Below are 22,432 nucleotides of genomic sequence, written 5' to 3' on the forward strand. Positions count from 1 at the left end.
ATAAAAAAAAAAAATATGAGGTAAACTCAATAATGAAAATTTTGATTCATCCTTGGCCTTATTCCGGAATAGTTTTGAACCAAACATAATGCAGATTTATATGCTTTAGGTGAACATAAATCTATCTTTGATGAACCAACAATAGTTGTGGTGTAGTGGTTGATACTACTCCATCCTTAACCAAGCTCTCGCGTTCGAGCCCCCTTGGGTATAGAGCCACTATCGTTGGGAGCGCTTTGCCTCCCAATGTGGGACTACCCGGCACGAATCCGGATTAGTCAACCCCCAATGCGGATACCGGACACCGGATGAAAAATAAAATAAAAAATAAAAAATCTATGTTTGATGAAAAAGCATAAACAATATTGATCAAATTTATGAATGTTTGTACATTGATACGATCCTAACTAGGAAAGTATGAAAACAATGATAAATACGCGAAAATTAAGATAGGAGAAATAGATAGATGAGATAGAAGAAATAGGAGAGATGATAATAGAAGAGAGAAGGGACCTAATTAAACTAAAATTGTGACTAATCAACAATCAAAGATGAATTCAATCTAAGGGAGAACGGAACTTGAACTCATACATGGAAATCTAATCATAGATTATTCAAGAGATGATCAGATAAAGAGTTAAGGAGTCCTCCACTACCTAACAATGGCTAATCCCAACTTAACCTAGACTCCATAGAAGGAGAACTACTCTCAAGTGAGTTTCTTCAATCAATAACTAAGGAATGAAAATAGGCCAAGGCAAGCTTATAAAGTTTTGGCTTTTATATGCCTAAGCCACAATTATTTAACTAATAGCCACACTCGGCATTTAGCTAACCAAACTTACAATTATAGCCACACATCAAACACTTGGCCTTTTTTAAGAGGCAAACTTTGGGCCTTGGACTCTTGTACTCTTCATCCATGTTATCTTCCATTCCATAGCTTCGTTCTCCACGAACTTGGCTTGTAAGGCTTGAAACTCCTTAGTGGCTTCTAGTACAAGGCCTTGGAGAAGGTTCGACACTTGAGACTTGGAAAGACTTATGATACCGTAATTCATGCCCTATCGAACATGTTATTCCATTTTGAAACTAGTTTATTATGCAGCAACAAATGCTAGTTACAATATTGGTTCTAGGTCCAGCTATGCAATCTAATTATTAATGATAATTATATTGGAAACTCGTCCTAACTTAGTTTAACTGCAAACGATAAAATAATTCCTAACGATTATTTATAAGTGTCTATAAATCAAACATTTTGTAACTAAGTAAAGAAAAAGCACCAGCAACTCCAAAATTATTGAGCGAAGAGAACGATTTTCAATAATTATGTCAAATATGTTTCACATCTTTTTTGATGAAAAATGTCAAGTACTTATTTTTATGTAGTAAGTGTGTGTGTACATATATATAAATAAAAATAAAAATACCTTTGATTTTTACCAAGTATGCTTGATTGTGTTGTAATTAATCCAACACAAATTTTCTCAAAAACTTTCGTAATGTTCATTTTGACAAAAAGCAGAACCGTGACCAAATTCAAACGCCATAGATAACAAATATCTCACTCCTCCAAAGTTTTATTTTCTCAGAGAGAAAGAAAACGAGATTGAATAAAAAAGCTGCGGCTAGCCGACTAAGGCATTAAACAGTGTTCAAAAATATAAAGAAGGCATAAATGAAAAAGTTAAGGGTTCAACGTCTATTATATATACATAAAAAATAATTTTTACGTGATCCCCTCGGCTCTATCTACGTCCGCCACTGCATACAAATCTTGAATCTCACTACAGTCAATTCATCCTCATCACCATCACCAACATTATTTAGTCTCTCTTAGATATATTGATAAACACTTCATATTCACACCTTAATTGAAAGATTCACTTCAATTTCTTGAAAAGTCTTGGTTTCTTTTGAATTCCCAAAGATCTTTTCAGTTTTGAACACCCTTTAATCTTCTCAATTAACCCATTCTTGGTATTTACTTCAAATGCCTTTTGACTCGTTCAAATTTCATTCAATCTTGTGGTATTAATTCTAAACTTGTTTTTTTTTTTTTTGGTTTGTTTCAGTTGGTGAATGCAAGTGTGAGCTGCTAAGCAAGTGGGGTTACGTTAAAGTTGCCATGGAAGAGTAAGTAACCTTCAAAATCTCTGCTTTGATACTTATAGTTTACAAGACTGATAGATCCTCTGGTTTGTTTGAAGTAAATCTGAAATTCTTAAGTAGTTAAGATTAAAGATTCTTGATATGTTTTAGAAATTTGGTAGTAAGAGAGTTTACTGGAATACGAATACCATTAATGTGGGTGGGTCGAATTGAATGTGTGTGTATTTGCAGGGAAAACTCTACAGAGCTACTACAAAGATTCCGGCGAGACAGGCGGATACTTTTGAATTTCATACTTTCAGGAAGTTTAATCAAGAAAGTGGTAATGCCTCCTGGAGCTGTTTCATTGGAGGATGTGGATCTTGATCAGGTCAGCGTTGATTTTGTCCTCAATTGTGTAAGAAAAGGTATGGAATCTACATATTTGCTTACAATGGATTGCAATTATTCCATTAACAAGTTCACTATTCAATTAGTTTAGCTGCCTTATTTTGTTGTTTTTTTTGTAGGTGGACTCCTTGAACTATCTGACGCTATTAGAGATTATCATGACAGCACTCTGTTCCCTCAGATGGTAAATTCGGACTTCCACATACTTTAATTTCTGTTCAGTGGTTACTATTTATGAATATGTTAGTTCAGGCTTGCACATGCATTTAATTTCTGTTCAATAGATATTTGTGAATGTTCCGGTTCCCAAGGTTTATCTATTGCTGCTTAGAATTATTTCCATAGGGGGTTGTTGTGCAGCACTTTTTACCTATCCAAAACACCATTTCACGCGTTCTATACACATCGGTGTTTATGTTCGTTCTTCAATGGTTTCCTTTTGGTATAAGAGTAATGCAGGTTCAACTGATGAATTCTTTCTAGCAACAAATCCTGAGCTATCGGGTTCGCCTCCAAGAAGATTACCCCCAGCTGCCCCTATTTCCACACGATCACCAATTTTGGCATCACTCTCAACGTCAGAGCCCGTTGATACTGAACCATTTGAAGAGCTGTCTAGTTTATCCAAATCGCAATCTTTCAATTCGTCACAACAACAAGAGTTAACAGTTGACGACATTGAGGATTTTGATGACGATGACGATCTGGATGAAGTTGACAGTCGAAGGTATTCAAGAAGAGTTCTCAATGATGCTGCTGATCTTGTGCTTGGATTGCCTTCATTTGCCACTGGTAAGCATGCTTATTATAGGTGTATACGCATATGGTGGACCTGTAACTTCCACTGTCATTATTTTGTGGCAGTGTTAGGTTGTATTTTGCTTGTTCTTTAGCTCTAAGGTGCTATATTTATAGGACTGGTTATACCAGGAAAATAATTGACCGGGAGAGTAAGAGTACTTTGAGATCTATCTTTGGTGCTATATTTGTACTATACTTGTTACTTTGTGCTTATGGTGCTGCCACATGACTAGGAAACTATTAACAACACTGGTGTAGATTATCATATAACTTCTCTAGGTTAGTGTTCAATTTTCACCCACTAATGATAAATGGATTTTTTTTTATAAGGGCATTTAACCAGTGGCGGATGCAAGATTTTCACTCGGGGGTTTGGAAAAAGCAACAAAAGCTAAACATAAAATACAATATTGTCACTGGGAATCGAACCTTGGACACTGGAGAGAATTTTGAACACCCTCAACTGCTTGAGTTAACCTTTTTACATTTGTTTAGGGTATTCAAAACGTATATATGTACATAAACACAGAAAATCTACCCTATATATACAGCATAATTTTTTGCCGAGGGTGAATACCCTCGCATCCCTTTAATTCCGCCCCCGCATTTAACACTGTACTAATAAGCATTGTATACTAATGATAAATGGATTTCAATTCTCATCCATGTTAATTGCAGTTCAAGCTATGCACCAAGGCCGTGAACATAGCATAGTAGCTTGATATTGGGACAATGTCCGTCCCCTTTTTATCTGGAGCATAAGAAATCCACCGTAATCTCCAGCACACTTGTGTGATTTTTGGATTTTCTTTTTCCAGCTGATAGGCGTTAATTTGTTTTTCTTCTTTTGTACTGTAGATCCCATATGTGTTTTTTCTTTTTCTAGATTAGAAAGAGTTAGTTCTATCTTGATGCCAGATTAATGCTTTTCTGACCTTTGGCTATCATAAACAGAACTAGTTGTCAGGTTATTAATTCTCATATTCTGATGCAACTCTTTTTAGTGCTTAAATTTTATTTTTAATTTTCTTTTGTTATAGCTATTTGTTATATTGCTCCTCTAATCGCTTGATTGTGTTTATAAATGAATCAGTTAGATAGTTATATACATTTGATTCCTGATCTTTAACAGACCTACTTTTTGAGTTTGGTGCCTTTTAAGCATAAAGAGTTCCCACCAATGTTTTCTCTTACTCTTCCCTGATAACTTCTCTCATACTTAGTAGCAATAATATTCAATTTGTTCTGAAGCTTATTCTCTCTTTCATAAACCCTAAGCAAATGATACGTTAAGCTCTGTGCTTGTGCACGAAAGCTAGAGTTAAGATGATGTCATATGATTCCTTACGTATTTCTGGCAACTCCTTGGTATGAAGGCTGTTTGGGGAATATCATGGTAAATGTTAAATGTGAACTTAACGAAGCGCGGTCGTCATATCCATGTAACTAGTTTATTTTGCCTTTACTTTTTTAACAGCCTACGGTGGCAAGAATTTGTTTTGGAGCTTTATATTAAATCCATATTTTTTTTGACTTTGCCTTTTGGTGTTTGAATTCTTTGGTTTTATACAATGTTTGAAGCTTTGAATGCATACTTCTGGATTGATTACTGGAGCAAGTATTTGATGAACGAACAATTTAATATTCTATTCCAGTATTTCCTGGTCGTTACACTACTTCACTTGTAGATTCCATTATCTTCTTTCAAAGTGTACTCTTCTCTTGCTTTTATGTGGATGGATGGGAAATACTTATACTTCAGGCTGTATTTCTTCCTAGCTATTGGCGATGATGACCTTCGGGAAACAGCATATGAGATCCTTCTGGCTGCTGCTGGAGCTTCAGGGTATTTTCGCCTTTTCTGTTTCTTGGCTTGCAATATCTCCCATCTGATTAATTAGAGGTATTTAATAAGCATTCTCCATGCACAGGGGCCTAATTGTACCATCAAAGGACAAAAAGAAGGAGAAGAAATCTAGATTGATGAGGAAGCTGGGCCGGAGTAAGAGTGAAAATGTAGTGACCCAGTCACAGCATTTATCTGGACTGGTCAGTTTGTTGGAGACAATGCGTGTCCAGATGGAGGTAGGAAATTGAATGACCTTATTTTTTTTTTTTTTTGAGAAGGTAACATTTGGAAATTGAATGACCTTATTACTTTTTCTTTTTGGTTTTTACTTGTATTCACACTCTTAAAATGGTCACCATTCCGTTCATCCTAAATGTGCCACTTTATAAGGATGAACCACTTTACTTCAACTAAAACTAAACAGAAATTTATGTGGAAATTTTACATCTCCACAAACCTTTTCCCTTCTCTCCCATTTCAATGGCTGTCCAATCTCTTATTCCTTTTAAGCTAACCCATAACTTGCGGCCTTGCTCAACCATCCTTGGAAATGCCTGCTCTCTCAAGTGATTAATGACGGGTTGTTGTAACGGTTTGGTTCTGCGATAGGTGGTAACAGTGCATATTCAAAAGTATAAATGAGGGTGGGAGAGACTGGTAAAGAAAGAAGGTAGCGGACAAGAGAAGTAGGTAAAGCTGTTGATTTTCTAGGCAAGTGGATGATTTTGGTTGAAAAGAAGGTTATACGGTATTTTGATAGTTTTGGAGGTCTTGTGAGGGCTAATTCTCTATATTTGTATTTGAGATAAGCAAGTTATTAAGGCATATAATTATCTAATGGCAATGGTGATGTTGCTTGGAAGTTGAGGTAAACTTGTTTCTAGAAGCGCTGTCTCTTGGCCTCAATTTTGAAGTTTCAGTCAATGTTATATCCTTAGGTTCTTGTGAAGCAAGGTGGGAATAGCTGTATAGAGGTAATGTTGTCTGTCTTTCGAGGAATTATGTAATAGATTGGTGGTTAGCCTCTCTTTGATGTCAGATTGCTGGTAGCTTCTGTTGTTTGATTTACACCAGTAGTAGGACAGATATCTAATTAGCTTCCTTGCCTTTAACTTAACAAATTGGGGATAGCTTGCAGCTTGCCTGCTGTTTCATTGCAAATCTTTTTGGAAATGAAATAACTTAAAAAGCAGTAATTTTTTCTCCTTAGTGGAAGGGCATCAGGCTGATGAGGCTACAGTTTGTTAGTTAAGGTTGAGATGTTACGCCAAGAGGCGTTCAAATACTATCAAAGTATAGAGTTGCCTCGAGTTGTTATGTTGGTGATTTGCTTGGTATATGGTGCTTGTCTCCACCAGCTGCCAGTTGGTAGTGTGTATATAATGTAAATAGTATTCTTATTGCTGGACAGGAAGAAAAGGGAGTTATCGATTCAGTGTTTTTGATAATTAAATGAGTTAAACATTCATTATTAAATCATAGAAGTGATAGCTTGTTAAAAGGGAAAGATTTCCCAAAGGTAAATGTTAGAAGATGAAAGAGGGAAGAGAGATATTGAAGATCTGGTGATATGACAAATACGAAAGGCACACCTACTTATAGGGCGTCAAACTTAATACACGTTTAGTTGTAGACAAAAATAAAATTAAGAAGTTTACTCTTCTAATGGCCCCAAGACTGTGGTCTAGTGGTAAGAGCGCAACAAGTGATGTGTGAGTTAGGCACACATTGTGGGTTCGAACTCTGTTATTTAGGAATTTGCAGTTACATACTTGCTGGGTTCTTACCTGATTATTATGTTCAGATTTCTGAGGCCATGGACGTCAGGACAAGACTTGGGCTCCTTAATGCGATGGTTGGAAAAGTGGGTAAAAGGATGGATACAATCTTGATCCCACTGGAATTGCTATGTTGTATTTCACGCACAGAGTTTTCCGACAAGAAATCGTACTTTAAGTGGCAAAAGAGACAAGTAAGCGCTGTCTTTCTCACTCAATATGAAGATGCAAAAATTTTCTCCCCTCCTTCTCTTCCTAATTGCTGTAATGAGCTTTGCGAGGTTGCTTATTTATGCAACTAAGTTCATATGATAATGTATTTAACATTTCTGTTACATATTCTTTTTCTGTCAGTTCAGTTAAACATGTTGGAGGAGGGGCTCATAAATTTTCCTGCCGTAGGGTTTGGGGAATCTGGGCGAAAAGCAAATGAGCTAAGAGTTCTTTTAGCTAAGATAGAGGAATCCGAGGTGTGTACATTTCTCCCTGTCCCACTTTTGCTGAAGAGAAAGTTCTGCTATTTTTTTTTTTTTTAAATGAACTTAAGTATTTGCAATTCTAGTTTGGTCATGCGCACTTTCAAATAGCCAAATACTGAACTTTAATATTTGAACTTCTTTGAAAATAGTGAAATTCAATATACGAACTTAAAGTAAAACATTGAAGTAGTGGTCTGAATGTGTATTTCAAGGAAATACTGATTTCTACTCGTTAATCTTCAACTTTCACTTTTTTTCAAGTTGAACTTCAAATACTCTTTTATTCAGCTTCAACTCAGATGTGAAAACTTTCTAGTCTCAGTGGCAGACTTATGATTTGAAGGCAGTGGGTGCACATGCTTTAACATACACCGCGCCTCCTGGTTTGAGTAACATTATGCATTCAGTTGGTTTAGTTACTTTCTAATCTACTTTTAGTTCACAAATAAAGAAACCACTGGAATGACTTTGGTTCGGTGCAGTTTTAAGACTTCAGTTTTTGATTAAGTTTAGGGATCTCTTTCATTTGCCTGATAATATAAAAGAAAGAGCCAGGAAATGTGTCCATCCATCATCTATGCAAACAATTTCAGGAAACACGTGGCCGTCTATCATCTTACAAACAAAAAACTAACATCATGATATTTTAACCTATCATTCTTTTCAATAAAGGAACTGCAAATTAAATCATGATTGACCAATTCACCTTAAGGCCGATGCAATGAATTTGTGGCAACCCTAGTTGGATTTCATTTCCTAATTTATTGCCGAAAATAAGTATCTTAAATAATAAATAGATGGATTGAGCACTCCAGTTCTTTCAAGCAAATTAAATACAGTTTTGATTTACTTGAGAGTTCTGTTTTTGAAGTTTGATCATCATATGTCAAATTATAGGATTGCTTAGCATAAAAGTTGGCGTTGCTAAGAGGGTTTTAATCTTTGAGATTGGAGGTTAATTATCCATTGATTTTCGAGTTGTGCGTCGCTGGCCCTCTGGGATTTCATGGTGACAAAAAGAAAGTGTCTATAATTGGAAATTGACATGTTTTATCTTCTTGTACTTCTATTTGTTCTCGTCTCTTCTTTTGTACTCTCCTAAAAGGACTTTTTTTTAAAAAAAAAAAAAAAAAAAACTTATTGGCCGATGGAATAAGTTCAATTGACATGGTATTATTGATGTTTGTTCTTGTTTGCTTGTTTGATGCTCTTCATCATTATTTGTGCTCTCTCATTTTTTTTTTTTTAAACCTCTCAATCTAGGACATTCTGATACCATATACTATGAACACCTATGTCCTGAGAAACGAGGTTACTAGAGAAGGGTGCTTTGTGATTCTATATCAGATGATGTGTTAATATATTATTTCTTTGTTTCAGTCTTTTCCTCCCCCTGCAGCTGAGATGCAAAGGACAGAATGTTTAAAATCTTTGAGAGAGATCGCTATTCCACTGGCAGAAAGGCCAGCTCGAGGTGACTTAACTGGTGAAGTATGCCACTGGGCGGATGGTTATCACCTGAATGTCAAATTATACGAGAAACTACTTCTCAGTGTTTTCGATGTTTTAGATGAGGGAAAGCTCACAGAGGTCAGTTAAAATCCACTTGAATGTCATTCGGTCTAACAAGATGGGATTCCGTTCAAGCATTTCTTGCATTCTTCCTGTGTCTTACGGTGCCAGGATGAAGATGACCATCTTGTTTCTTGTACACTAGAAAGTAGAAAGTAATACTCTTAGGATGTTACCTTGCTCATTAAAAAAGAAGGTAATATTCGTAGGGGTCATTTCGTTTTACAGTCTTGTTATGCAGGGTTTATAATAGAGGGACATGGTGAGTGAAGGTGTTAAAAGGGGATGAGCCCTCAAATCACAGGGAAGGAAATTTTCTCAAAAAACCTACAAACTCTTGTAATCCATGCAGACATAGCGAAAAATAGGATTTATATAAGGATTTATATAGCAATACCTTTTTAGATAAGGATTTATATAGCAATACCTTTTAGTTGGGACTATGCCTTATTTATGTTAGTACGTCTTACGTGTACTTTAGGTCTTATGTTTTGTAGGAGTCCCTTTAGTCTTGTTGTTGTTATTATTATTATAAATAATATGGGTCTAAGGAGCTTAAATGAAACAACATGATCAGTTAATATTCATATAACAGACCACGCTTGCTTGAGATTCAGACACAGTTGTTTTATGTGAACACAATAACTTGTTTTATCAGTAAAATACTGAACAGTAGTGCAGTGAAATGTAATGTGAGTACATTCCTTCGGAAATCGATTTTTAGGTTTGAAAGCACAATTTTGAACTTCATCTTTTCCAACCAGGAAGTTGAAGAAATTTTGGAGCTTCTAAAGTCCACATGGCGTATTTTGGGAATCACAGAAACCATTCACTACACTTGCTATGCTTGGGTATTATTTCGACAGGTATAAAACGACAAAAAATACTTGTTACTATTCAAAGTTGCTTAAAACATTACTGTCATATGCTTGACTACTAACATGCTGATGGTATATGAATTGTTTGGACTAGAGTTTACTTCTTTATTAATTATTTGAGTGGATATAGACCATAACCTTTTTGGAATATTGTTGCCATAGCCTGCAATTTCCTATTTAGAAAAGAACCTGATATTTCTTTAATCTAGTCGGCTTGAAGTACCAGGAAAAGCATGTATCTCTGACTGAGTTGCTAAAAGATTGGAAGGCTTTGTTCTTCTATGTTTCTTAGTTTTGCTGATGTCCTCTTGGAGTACTTCTTCGCCTATGTTAACATTCAATGTCAATTTACTTTTTTGCATACAATGAATCTTGGGGTGACCAAGAGTTGCTCATCACTTCTCTTTCTCATTTGTCTGAATGTCCTTGAGTATGAGCGGCCATTTTAGATGTGTCATCCTTATGTAAACTAATGATGCATCAAATGTGATGTTGTACTTGCTGCTACCTACTTAGTGGCCGATTGGTACTCCGTTTGTGGTATCTATAGTGACTTGAATTTTAATAATTTTGATAGCAATTTTACTACTCAAAGTTAAAAATACGTTAGATGAAAAATACCACACGCTATGTTTTCTGATACCTTCGGTATTATAGGTTTATTAATACAAATATCAACAATCCTTGGTGAAGCTACCAAAGAAGACCAAACTACCCATCATTTTGAAATGATCTTGGCTTATGTTATTGAAGATTTTGTAGCCTGCCTACTATCTATAAAGATTACATTTGTGACTTAATCTAGCTGAATTAAGGTGATTATTTGAAATGCGTGCTTTGTTTAAGGGTAAATAATCTTTTTGGTCCAGTGTTATTCTTCAGTTGCCTATTTTTCTCTTCGTGTTATTTAACTTAGAAATTTGACCTTCGTCGAATCAAATGTGCTATTACGGTCCAATTATAACTAACGTAAGTTCACTATGGACAACTGTGGTTTTTTCGGACTACAAAATCCTCATCCTCTCGTCTATCCACATTATTTAATTTCTGCAGTTTTAAGTAAAAAAAATTATCCCAATAAGCGATGGGATTTTAAGGCAATTGCTTCCATCTTGTTCAGCCAACTGTTTTGAAAATAAAATCCTGACATGTTGCAACAATTTCTTCTTGCTTGGTTACCCTTATTTCAAATTTGGTTACTTGGTCGAACCTGGGGTCTATCGGAAACAGCCTCTCTATCTGCCAAGATAGGGGTAAGGTCTGCGTACACTCTACCCTCCCCAATCCCCGCTTGTGGGATTACATTGGGTATGTTGTTGTTGTTGTTTGTTGGTTGGACCTGATCCTCCCATCAATTCCTCTTTGCTTATTGTCTGATGTATGATTGTCCTATTTCAATCTATGCCCCTTGTGTTGTTGCAGTTTGTCATCACGGGAGAGCAAAGGATCTTGCAATATGTCATTGAACAGTTAAAGAAAATACCCTTAAAGGAACAAAGGGGACCACAAGAGAGAATGCACTTGAAGAGTTTGCATTCTAGAGTTGATACTGAAAAGGGGTTTCAAGAGTTGACTTTCTTGCAGTCGTTCTTGTTGCCAATTTCAAAATGGGCTGATAAGCAGTTGGGAGACTACCATCTTAATTATGCTGAGGTTTGTGAATAATTCTGTTTTACTTTGATCAGCTGATTGCAAATATTGTGCACATGATAAGTCTTTTGTTTTAACTTAAGCATTTACATGAATGTCTTTTCCTGTTTTGAGATTTTGTTTTGTGGTAATACAGATACTGATCAAATTAGACCTTGTACTGTAAATTCTATTTATCAATTTAAAACTAAGAAACACACTCAAATTTACACTTTCCCATGAATGATGGTTGCCAATATGTCAAATATTCTGCCTTTTCTATTGAAATTAACTCCATATAGGCTATTATTTAGTTAAGTTACAGTACAGGAAAACTGTCTAAAAACTAGTTAATTTTTTTTTGTTTAGGGGTCAGCAGTGATGGAAAACACTCTGGCAGTTGCTATGCATGTTCGAAGGCTTCTTCTAGAAGAACCTGAAACGGTATGTCTGTGTACCTTACCTGTTTCTGGTGAACTATTTTAAGTTTCTTCTGGCTGAAATTGAATCCTATGTTATATGTGCTCTGTTCATTCACTATAAACCATAAGATTGACCATGGACACTTATAAATAATAATGTCCTATACGAATTTGATGTTTGTGCAGGCTATGGAGTCTGCAACAATATCAGATAAAGAGCAGATAGAGTTCTATGTGACATCTTCAATCAAACATGCATTTACGAGGGTAAAGATTTTGTACTTCTTCGGAAAGGAAACTGAAATTAGTTGCTGAAATAATTACTGCTGTTGAAATCTTTCTATATGTTGGCCGGAAGTGCTACTGCTTAGTTAGTTTCTTCCGATGGTAGAGTTTTACGATCGGTTAGATTAATTTCTTCAGATGTTAGAGGACCCTAATTATGAACTTCCATATGCAAATTGTGGATCATTAAAATCTTTTATTTGTTCTTTTATCTTCATTTTCTATTTCTTAGCTACATGTCAATGTCATTGTTAAATCCTCATTCTATACTGGCTAAGGAGCTTGTCTGTTTAAAGAAACATTATTTGTACCGATGATGAAGTATGCTAATGGATGGGCATGACTAGTTCAAGAGGAGGTTTTGATTTACAGTGTCTTGCCTCAGATCTATCACTTAGTCTCTGTACTTTTGGACAAACTTCCCCAATCTAATACCAAATGTAATAATCCAAGTCTAGCAACTAGTCCAAGAAGTTTCTGGTGTTGTAACTTTTATCAAAAGAACTTGAAGCTCAAAGTCTATCAGCCCAGCATGGCCAATTAGAGGGGGAAGGGCATTTTCCCTTTTAATAAAAACTTACTAGTAGTGGCTTAAATATGTCTTTTGAACAGTTAAACAGTCCATCCAAATTTCTCATACATTGACTTGCAAATTGCAATGTGGTTTTACTATGTACACTAAAATAATCGAGAACATAATGGGATCAGAAAAGACCAAGAACACTGCCCCCTGTCTTCTCACTTTCTAAATCACAGTTAACATTTTTTTTTTTGATAAGGTAAATAATTTTATTAACAACTGTGGGAACTTCAAATACTGTGAATCTCGTGAGATTATGGTGCATTTATGTTAAATAGGCTTCTCACAGGAAGCGACAGGGTGTTTTCATATTTCCTCACAAATGACTGTTCGCAAGTTCATCCAGAAGTTACATTGATTGATTTGCTTCCTATGATTCTAACAACACAAGTAGACCAAGTGTTCCCTGGCTTGGTAGACTTCTCATATTACTAGAGTGCAATGTTGATTGTTGGGAGCATCTGTTCCATGTGCATCATAGCTAGTTGCTGAGTGTTGTTATTCAGTTCTGTGCTTCCTCTAGATTGGGCATGAAGGAAATTTCTGTGTTTGTCATGAATAATTGCTTTGTGCAGATAATACAAGATGTTGAGGCAATATCTCATGCAACAAATGAACATCCTTTAGCACTGCTTGCAGAACACACAAAGAAACTCTTGCAAAGAGATAATACTATTTACATGCCTATCTTATCTCAAAGGCATCAAAATGCTGCTGCTGTTTCTGCATCCATACTTCACAAGCTTTATGGTATCAAATTGGTAAGTAATGATTAATCTATCTCCTGGAGTTCTAGTTGTAGGTTGAGTAATTTATGGTAATATGTTTAGTATGGCGGTTTGAGTGAATGTCAATTATTCAGAGACCATTCCTTGATAATGCGGAACATCTGACCGAGGATACTATAGCTGTCTTTCCTGCTGCTGATAATCTTGAGCATTATATAATGCAAGTTATCGTATCTACTTGTGCTGATGGAACATCAGATGCTTATTGCAAAAAGTTAAATTTGTTCAAGGTTAGGGAACTCTTCCTGGGCTTCTTTATTTATTTTTATATTGGAGCAACTTACGGTGACATAATTTTGCAAAATTTATATGTGGTAGTTCGAAGTGAAAGATTCTGTAGCCAGTAAATTAATCTTGTTGGATTTATCGTCTTCTGACCTCGGCATTCTAAATGCTTAGAACCTTTTTGTTGGTCGGTGGCGGGACAGTTTTGCTGATAAAGTTTCCCTGTGTCATGCTCCATATTTTTCGTAATGAATTTGGTGACTTGCTTAGCCTTTTCTTGTTTTAATTATAGATTGAAACTGTGTCTGGGACATTGGTACTACGATGGGTGAATTCACAACTTGCAAGGATTTTGAATTGGGTTGACCGGGCTATTCAGCAGGAGGTAATAACTTATGGAGTTGCTAAATCTATTGATTGTAGTTCAGTGAAAAATTATTTCATTTACTAGCCTTGCCTTAGTCATTATACATCCTGATTCCTTCTATTCTCTGTGCCATATATCATTTCTCATTTTAGATTTTTCCATATCCTGTCTTATCTCCTTTTGCATCATAAGTAAAAGTTAAACGGGGCATCTCCCCATTTCAATATTCACTGTTATGGTAAAACAAGTAAAATTGAGCTCCTCCTTTTATACAAAACTTGGCCTTTTAGCATATGAAGTTAATTACCTTTTTATGGTTTTCCAGCGGTGGATACCGGTTTCCCCTCAACTAAGGCATGGAAGTTCAATTGTTGAAGTCTACAGGATTGTGGAAGAGGTTCACAAATCATACTCTATTCTTCGTGTATTTATTTTTCGCAATTTTTGTGTCTTTTCCGGAATCAGTTTTCTATCACAATTCAGTTTCCACACCATAAGGTTCTCGTGTTTCTTTATGGCATCATTTGATAGAACAGACATGGTGAATTTACCTGAACCTTTTGTTCCAGCAACATATGGGTGTATAGTTTCATGTTAATATTCATGTTTAATGCATAAGTGGGAATCGGGGATGATGTAGTATTCAGTCTTTTTATCTACGGTCTACCCTTGACTGCATATGCTGGTAGATGTATCATGGATCTTCCATAGATGTAGAAAAACAAATGACGCTTTTTTTTTTTTGTTAAAGGAAAAAGATAACAAATGAAGCTTGTTTAATATAGCTTTTAAACAACAGAGAATGCCACAGGAAGAAGAGTTCCGATAATTATGTCAGCAACAAGGGAAGATATTTCTTTATTGATTTGTCTTACGTACAGGGAAAGAACTGGACTTTGAATTAGTAACCCATGAAAGCATAATGCTAACGAAAGAAGCCAAATCTAACTTCTAGACTTTTGTGCTTGAGAGCTAAGTTTGATCACAAACTACTTTCAGCGACAAGATGAAGATTGTGTGTCGTTCCTGTCCATGTTATCTCTAGCAGCCTGGCTTTTTTACTTGTGCTGCATTTGTGAAACTTAAGTGTAAAATACTTAGCTTTTGGAACATATACACTCGAAGATTCACAAGCCTCTGAAGCTCCAGCTCCCTACCCGCGGGGGTGGGGGGGGGGTGGGGGGGGTGGGGGGGACAATAAAATAAAAATAGGAAGTGAACTTTAAAAAGTGGCTCAGACTGTGAACGATGTCGAATCTGATATGCTCACAGCGATTTAAAAACGCTTTTATACGATACCACATTTTGTAATGAGTTGAACTATTTTCTCACTGCAGACGGTTGATCAGTTCTTTGCTTTGAAAGTTCCAATGAGGCCAGGAGAACTGGGTAGCCTCTTTCGCGGCGTTGATAATGCATTTCAAGTATATGCAAAGACCATTTTAGATCAAATTGGTATGCAGTTTCTTTCTGCTCAGTGTCAAAGAATTCCTCTTTTTTTTTTTTGGGTCTCACAATAAAGAATTCTTCATACTGAATTTGCATACCTGCGGTTTCAGTTTATTAGCTTAATTGTCTCTTAGTTCATTTGGTACTCTGCACTATGGTTTGATGAATGATATATCAAAGTAATGGATGGAGGGACTATTAGATCTTCTGTTATTTGCAGTTAGGAAGGGCAAGATACCTCTTTACAGCATATTTTCGAAGCTATCCTTCCCACTGAGACTGTAAATATTCTGTCCGAGTAACTAATAATTAGAAATCCTAGTTTTATTATTTCGCTAGTTTCTTGCTCATGATATGGATGAATTGCCAGTGTACCCATTTGACGACCCTTTATCTCCATCCCGGTTTCCCATCGACAGAATTTAGCATGTTCAATTTTCAAATAGCTTTGAAACTTATGTTTAGTGGCTCTCTCTTTATTGGCATTCAAAAGTTGTACCATTTAAATAATTTATTTTCTTTTATATCATGCATTTTGTTTCTGCAGAACTGTTTACTACTAAATTGAACCTATATATTTCATGGTGAACTTGCTACCGTTTGCGTGCAGCTAATAAGGAAGATGTTGTTCCACCTGTGCCTATTCTGACAAGATACTCAAGGGAACATGGACTTAAGGCATTTGTAAAGAAGGAGTTGAAGGATACAAAGACACCAGATGTATTTAATTCTGCTGAAATTGATGTAGCGGCAACATCAACGCTTTGTGTGCAGTTGAATAGCCTCCATGTTAGTTAACTTCTACCTTCCTGCTTTATGTATGATTAAGATCTGAAGATGTTAATCATTTGCTTTCGTATGTTTTACTTTCCCCTTTATTAATGTAAAGGTGTATTTCTCTGCACTTGTTAGATTGGAAATCATGGCTCTGGCTAGTTTCATTAGCTTGAATCTGGACTTTATATGCTCCATTTCATAGACCTGCGAGGAATGGATCCTGTAGAGGGTTTATAACGTCAACTGACATCATATGTTAACTTTGAGAGGGCCGTTTGAACAACGGAAAACTAATCACGATACTGAAAAAGGATAGTATACAAGTTTTATAATTTTGAATGGTATTTGCCGCTAAAGTCTTTGGAAAATCAACATTTGGGAAGTACTGTAGAGGCAAGCAGTTGGAGGTTGGGCAGTTAGTATAGTATACCGCTCTGACTAATTTCTTTTGTATAAGGACTGCTGTCTTTTCAATTTAGATATCTTCTCTAACTGATTATATTTCTAGCTTAGTTCGGTACGTCTTTATGAAATACTTCAATTATTAGTGGATTAATTTAAACTTGTCATTTGAAGAATTCTAAAAATGTGATGTAAAACAAGTCCTGACCCTTGTAATGGTAGGAGTATCGTCTCGGTGCCGTTTTTATCAATGAAACTTTACTTTATCAGAAAGAATGCTTGCCTTTTGAACAAAGGAAGCCAAACGAGGAATTCAAAAAGAAAGAGCTAGTGATTTGTGTGTCCCTCTTATGCAATTGAAAGTCCTTTTTTGGGGCAATTTTCTAATTTAACTTGTCATCATAGTCTATTCTGCTTGAACTTTTTAAGCTGCTGCTGGCATAAGTTACTTGAAACTAGACGATTTGTTATCTATCACTCTCTGCCCCTGCTCTGATGCGCAATATGCTTGAGAATAAATTCCTCTTCTCTGTCTTATTGATCCATAGGAATGGAGGCTTATATTGAAAAGCTTTCTGAAGTTTCATGTTGGAATCTACTGGCTGCTAGCAGCAAATTGAGACATATATCTTAGTCAATCACCACCCATCTCTAGAAACTCATACTGTTTCAGCATCAAATATTCTTTGTCCTCTCTATAAATACTACATCCCCAAAACAAGTCCTTTCTCCTCTCACAAACTTTTGATGACAATACTGAAAATACTGTTACCATCCCAAAAAAAATACAAAACTGGAAGTATTGTCGCTTTCTTTTGCTACATTCGGCAGCTTTGATTGCCGCCATAACATGAAACAGCATTGAAGAATACATATCTTCATTTCATTAGCATTCTTTAGTTTTTAACTTAAGAACAAAATATTTCAGTGAGATATAGTGGCTTCTCCGTGTCTAATTGAGAGTTAAAGTGATAGTTCAAAAGATACCAGTTGTGTGTGGAAGTGGGACCTGAGTCGTGAGAGGGTGAGTCTTAACTCTTAATATTATTGGTAAGAGCCCATGTTAGAGCGTTCGTGGAATATCTAGTAAACTTCATTGTATATTCCTACTGTACATGTGTGCATTAACATCTTCACTTCAGAAAGAAATATAAATGGTCAACTTTATGAATATTCATATTTACAAAGTAGAATTAATTACTAGATACTTCGACTGCATAAAATATTGGGATATAATCAGAACTTACTTGATCTTATTAACATGCAGACGCAAATTAGATTCTGTCTTAAACAATTTTAAGGCTTACCTCATTGTTTATCCTTACAGTATGCTATTAGCCAACTGAATAAATTGGAAGACAGCATTTGGGAGCGGTGGACGAGGAAAAAGCATCATGACAAATTGATAAGTAAGGAATAATTTGTTTTGAGTTTGGAATGTGTTGATATGTCTTATTATCTCCTCTTAGTATCTAATTCTAGCTTTGCAGCTAATAATATTTCTAACAAGTTTTGAGTAATGGTAATAAGTATTTGTCGTTTTACCTTATGAAAAAAGGGTAAAAAGTATTTGTTATCTGGAAAGGTGCTCTCCATCTGTGATGTTTTATGAAGTAGACAATTGGAAGTAATTCCTTACAGAGTGCAAAGATGGAAAAGAGATCATATTTCCTCGCCATCCATAAAAAGTAAAGATCACGTCTCCTCACTTTTCTAAACCATTATAGTGATAGACAGAGGGAAAAAAGACCAGCAAAGGAGGATGTGGCGGGTGGAGAAGTAGTCTTAGTAATCTAGTCATTGTTAAGAATGTTAAGAATTAGAAGAACTTTCCTTAATTCATATAGTTCAAGATTTTATATAATGAACCATCTGATTTCAATCAGTTTTTTCTCTCGTCTTCTTTCCTCTTTCACATGGTATCAAAGTGTACAATTTTGACAAAGATTTAAGTAGGCTTCCCTACTCAGAACCCCTACCCAACTAAAAGTTTTCCGTCTTTCCATAGGTTCACTATCTTATTTCTTTCCCTTGACCGTTTTAGCAACACCACTCTTACCTCCGGCAACTTTTCCCACTGCAATGCTGATCTTATAGATGGTCATTCTGGCAGTATTGAACTGTCTCTTTTGACCACAATTATGGCCATTCATCCGGCAACCTTTCAAGCAACATTCCCTAAACTTGTTCTTCTCTTCTTTCTTTGGTGGTATTAGAGTTTGGATCTGGAGTCCTTGCTCTAAAGTCTAAACACCGAATTTCTGTTACTGGTAAAAAAAGTGATCTTTTTTATGTATCAAACAATGTTTTTAGATCTCTCTTCTATACATTGAATTTCAAGTCACCGGTCCAAAAAAATTATGTTCTCTTCTTTGCTTTGTGTTATTAGAGTTTTGAGTATTTAGTCAAGATAATTAAAAAGAATATTTTCTAATTTCAAGTCACTATTCCTAATGATTATGTTAGTCAAGATAATTAAAAAGAATAGTCTTCAAAGTTATATCATAATTAGGAATGCCGAGAATTACAAAACTTTTCATATTTCAAGAACTGAGCATTTAAGCTTTGACTATGTATGGTAAAGCCTATGACTTTCTATGCTTGGAATGTTTTGCAAAAGAAATTGGGGAAAACAGAATATGTATAAAGAGCTGCAAACCTATTTTACTTCTTTAATTATTTGCAATATCAGCTGGGATTTTTAGCCCATAGAATCTAGGTATAATTCTTATCATGATGAGTGCCATTTGAGTAGTGGTACTCCTTCCTCTTTTGGAAAGGAATTACTTAACTATATATTTCTTTTCCAAACAAAGAGAACCCAGCTGAAGAGGCTGCAAAAGGTTCCCAGAAGAAGGACTCATTTGATGGAAGCAGAAAGGATATCAATGCCGCAATTGACAGATTATGTGAATTTACTGGTGAGACTTTTGTTTCGTGTTCTACCTTTTTTTGGGTGCTTTGCAAACACATATAATTTTGAAGAATGTGTGAATTTACTAGTGCGAGATTTCTTCCTTTAATTTTTTGTGGGTTCATTGCAAATAACTCCTTATTTATTTTCGGTAATGTTGCAGGAACAAAAATCATTTTCTGTGATTTGAGAGAAGCATTCATTGAGAATCTCTATAAACCCAGTGTTTCACAGTCTAGGTTGGAATCAGTAATGGAGCCTCTCGATATGGTATTGCATCTTATAGTTGAGACTATTTTATTCATTGATAACATTGTTATAAATGTGGAAAAGGGAAAAAGAATTAACTTGTAGATTTTTAAGATGCAAGTGAGTCAGAAGATAACACTAAAGAGTAACTATCCCATGCAACTCCAATACTAATGAACTAATCTCGTTTGCTTCTTGCTCTGCTGCTCTGTTTGCACCTTCTTATCTCCCTCTTGTGATGAAAAAGAATTAACTTGTAGATTTTTAAGATGCAAGTGAGTCTGAAGATAACAGTAAAGAGTAACTATCCCATGCAACTCCAATACTAATGAACTAATCTCGTTTGCTTCTTGCTCTGCTGCTCTGTTTGCACCTTCTTATCTCCCTCTTGTGATGGAAAGAAGTGCAGCTAAGTACTTTTTGGTCTGCATATTTGTTCAAACCGCTCATCTAATGAGATGCTGGGATCTGGAAGGTTGAACTATAATCCCTGCAACAGAAATCTGATTCATAAATCTTATCTGAACTTCGTTTATGAAGAACTGGTTTTGAATTGTTAGAAACTCGAGTTGAGAATTTTTTTTCTACGTCTGCATAAATGACCTATAGGAACGTGTATCCCTGTAACTAATGCCATGCTTTCTTTTGTACTACAGCATATCAAAGTTAAAATATTGAAATGTGAGACAGTACGTACATTGAACCTTCTGAGCAAATCGATTTTTCCATCTGGATCCCTGATTTAGATAATTGTTAGAGGGTATAAACATAATATGGATTTTTCTTGCATCAATCCATTTTGCTGAGCTGGAATGTACCTCCCACTTTTCGTTTATACTCGGGAAAAAGAGAAGCAGAGATGGTATAACTGTCTTCCAATATTTGCAGGTTCTTAATCAACTTTGTGATGTGATAATGGAGCCACTCCGGGATCGTGTTGTGACAGGACTGCTTCAGGCATCATTGGTCTGTTTACTTTTTAGTTATTGCTGCTTGGTTTTTCTGTTTTTTAACTGTAGTAATTTTTGAAATCTTTGAAAATCATATTTCACCAGGATGGCCTACTCAGAGTTATATTAGATGGAGGACCATCACGTGTATTCTCCCTGGGTGATGCTAAGCTATTGGAGGAGGATCTAGAGATCTTGAAGGTATTCAAAATGGTTTTGGTTGGATATGCTCGGTCTACCTGAAGATATCCAAACTAATTTTTGTCTACCTGATATCTTGAATTGGTGGACTTACAATATGGTTAATTCTCACCTATGCTGCTTGTTTGTGTAAGGAATTCTTTATTTCTGGTGGGGACGGGCTTCCTCGTGGAGTAGTTGAAAATCAAGTTGCACGTGTTCGGCAGGTGGTAAAGTTGCATGCTTATGAGGTTAGTTCAGCAATATCATCCCCAGTGAAGTACTCCCGTCCATTTTGACTTGTCTTATATATTAAAATTAGATGTCCACTTTTACTTGTCCAGTTTGAAAAACCAATAGATAATCACCACTTTATACCTATTTTACCCTTATTATTAGTTGAGTTGGAAACTTCAAGGAATTGTTAGTGGTTGTACAACTTTTAAAGTATGTTTTATTGATTTCAATTATTAGATGACTTAGTAATAATTAGGGGTGATACAGTAAAATTGTCATTCAATTTATGGCTCCTTAAAGGATGTGCCAAGTCAATACATGACAAGTAAAAATGGACGGAGGAAGTACTAGATTAGCAGAATTGACTGTGTAAAAACTTTGGTCCCTCTGGTTACTGATGCTTGTTTCGTCGGTTCTCCATGGCTCTATCATGAAACTCTTGTATGAGCAATATGCTTTTTTGGCAATATTGCCCCAATGACAATGTGTAAATATAGCACTATTTTAACGAATGTACATACATTATATATGTAAAAGTGGTCTAAGGTGATGTTAACACTAACATTCATTGAAAAGAAATTATATGTATACATTTAAAAGTCTGCTTGCTGCTCAAAAGCTTGTTTGTAAGACCATATCTGGCACTAATCCTGGTAATGCCTAGGCTGATCTAATCTGGATTTAATATCACATATTTTATTTTGAATCTTCACTGTGAGAGTGCGGTATAACTAATGTACCGCTTGTTTTTTGTGGTCCACAGACGAGGGAAATAATAGAAGACTTGAGATCTGCAAGTGAGTTAGAAATGCAGGGCGGAAGGGGCAAATTAGGTGCTGATACCAAGACCCTACTTAGGATCCTGTGTCATCGAGGGGAGTCAGAGGCTTCTCAGTTTGTGAAGAAGCAATTCAAAATCCCCAAATCTGGAGCTTAGTGTACTTCTTGTGTATACTTTTAGAGGACCTAGCAAAACTATCAATGAGATTGTAACATAGACACTGTCAACTCTTTCTTTCCTTATTTTTTCGTGATCTCATTCGTCAATGAGACACATTTGCTGTGTCAGAATTTTTTCTTCAAGGTGTATGTACTTATAGCAGTCTTTTCCTTTCA

The 22,432-nt window shown here is 35.7% G+C and overlaps 1 protein-coding gene across 1 annotated transcript; it reads left to right on the forward strand.

Annotated features, from left to right (window-relative positions):
• The first annotated feature begins 1,769 nt into the window (after positions 1–1,769).
• LOC132645365 (protein unc-13 homolog) lies at positions 1,770–22,432 on the forward strand. Its single transcript, XM_060362319.1, has 27 exons — positions 1,770–1,983; positions 2,079–2,139; positions 2,347–2,522; positions 2,625–2,689; positions 2,955–3,297; positions 5,086–5,152; positions 5,238–5,391; positions 6,960–7,127; positions 7,293–7,403; positions 8,793–9,002; positions 9,749–9,850; positions 11,285–11,515; positions 11,861–11,935; positions 12,100–12,180; positions 13,354–13,539; positions 13,641–13,796; positions 14,084–14,176; positions 14,484–14,555; positions 15,496–15,613; positions 16,218–16,396; positions 18,114–18,195; positions 19,603–19,707; positions 19,864–19,970; positions 20,838–20,915; positions 21,005–21,100; positions 21,235–21,330; positions 22,080–22,432. Exons 2-27 carry the CDS (start codon positions 2,132–2,134, stop codon positions 22,251–22,253), a joined length of 3,333 nt encoding a protein of 1,110 aa, XP_060218302.1. The 5' UTR covers positions 1,770–1,983; positions 2,079–2,131; the 3' UTR covers positions 22,254–22,432.

This window comes from Lycium barbarum, chromosome 6 (genome assembly GCF_019175385.1).
Source record: "Lycium barbarum isolate Lr01 chromosome 6, ASM1917538v2, whole genome shotgun sequence".
NCBI lineage: Eukaryota > Viridiplantae > Streptophyta > Magnoliopsida > Solanales > Solanaceae > Lycium > Lycium barbarum.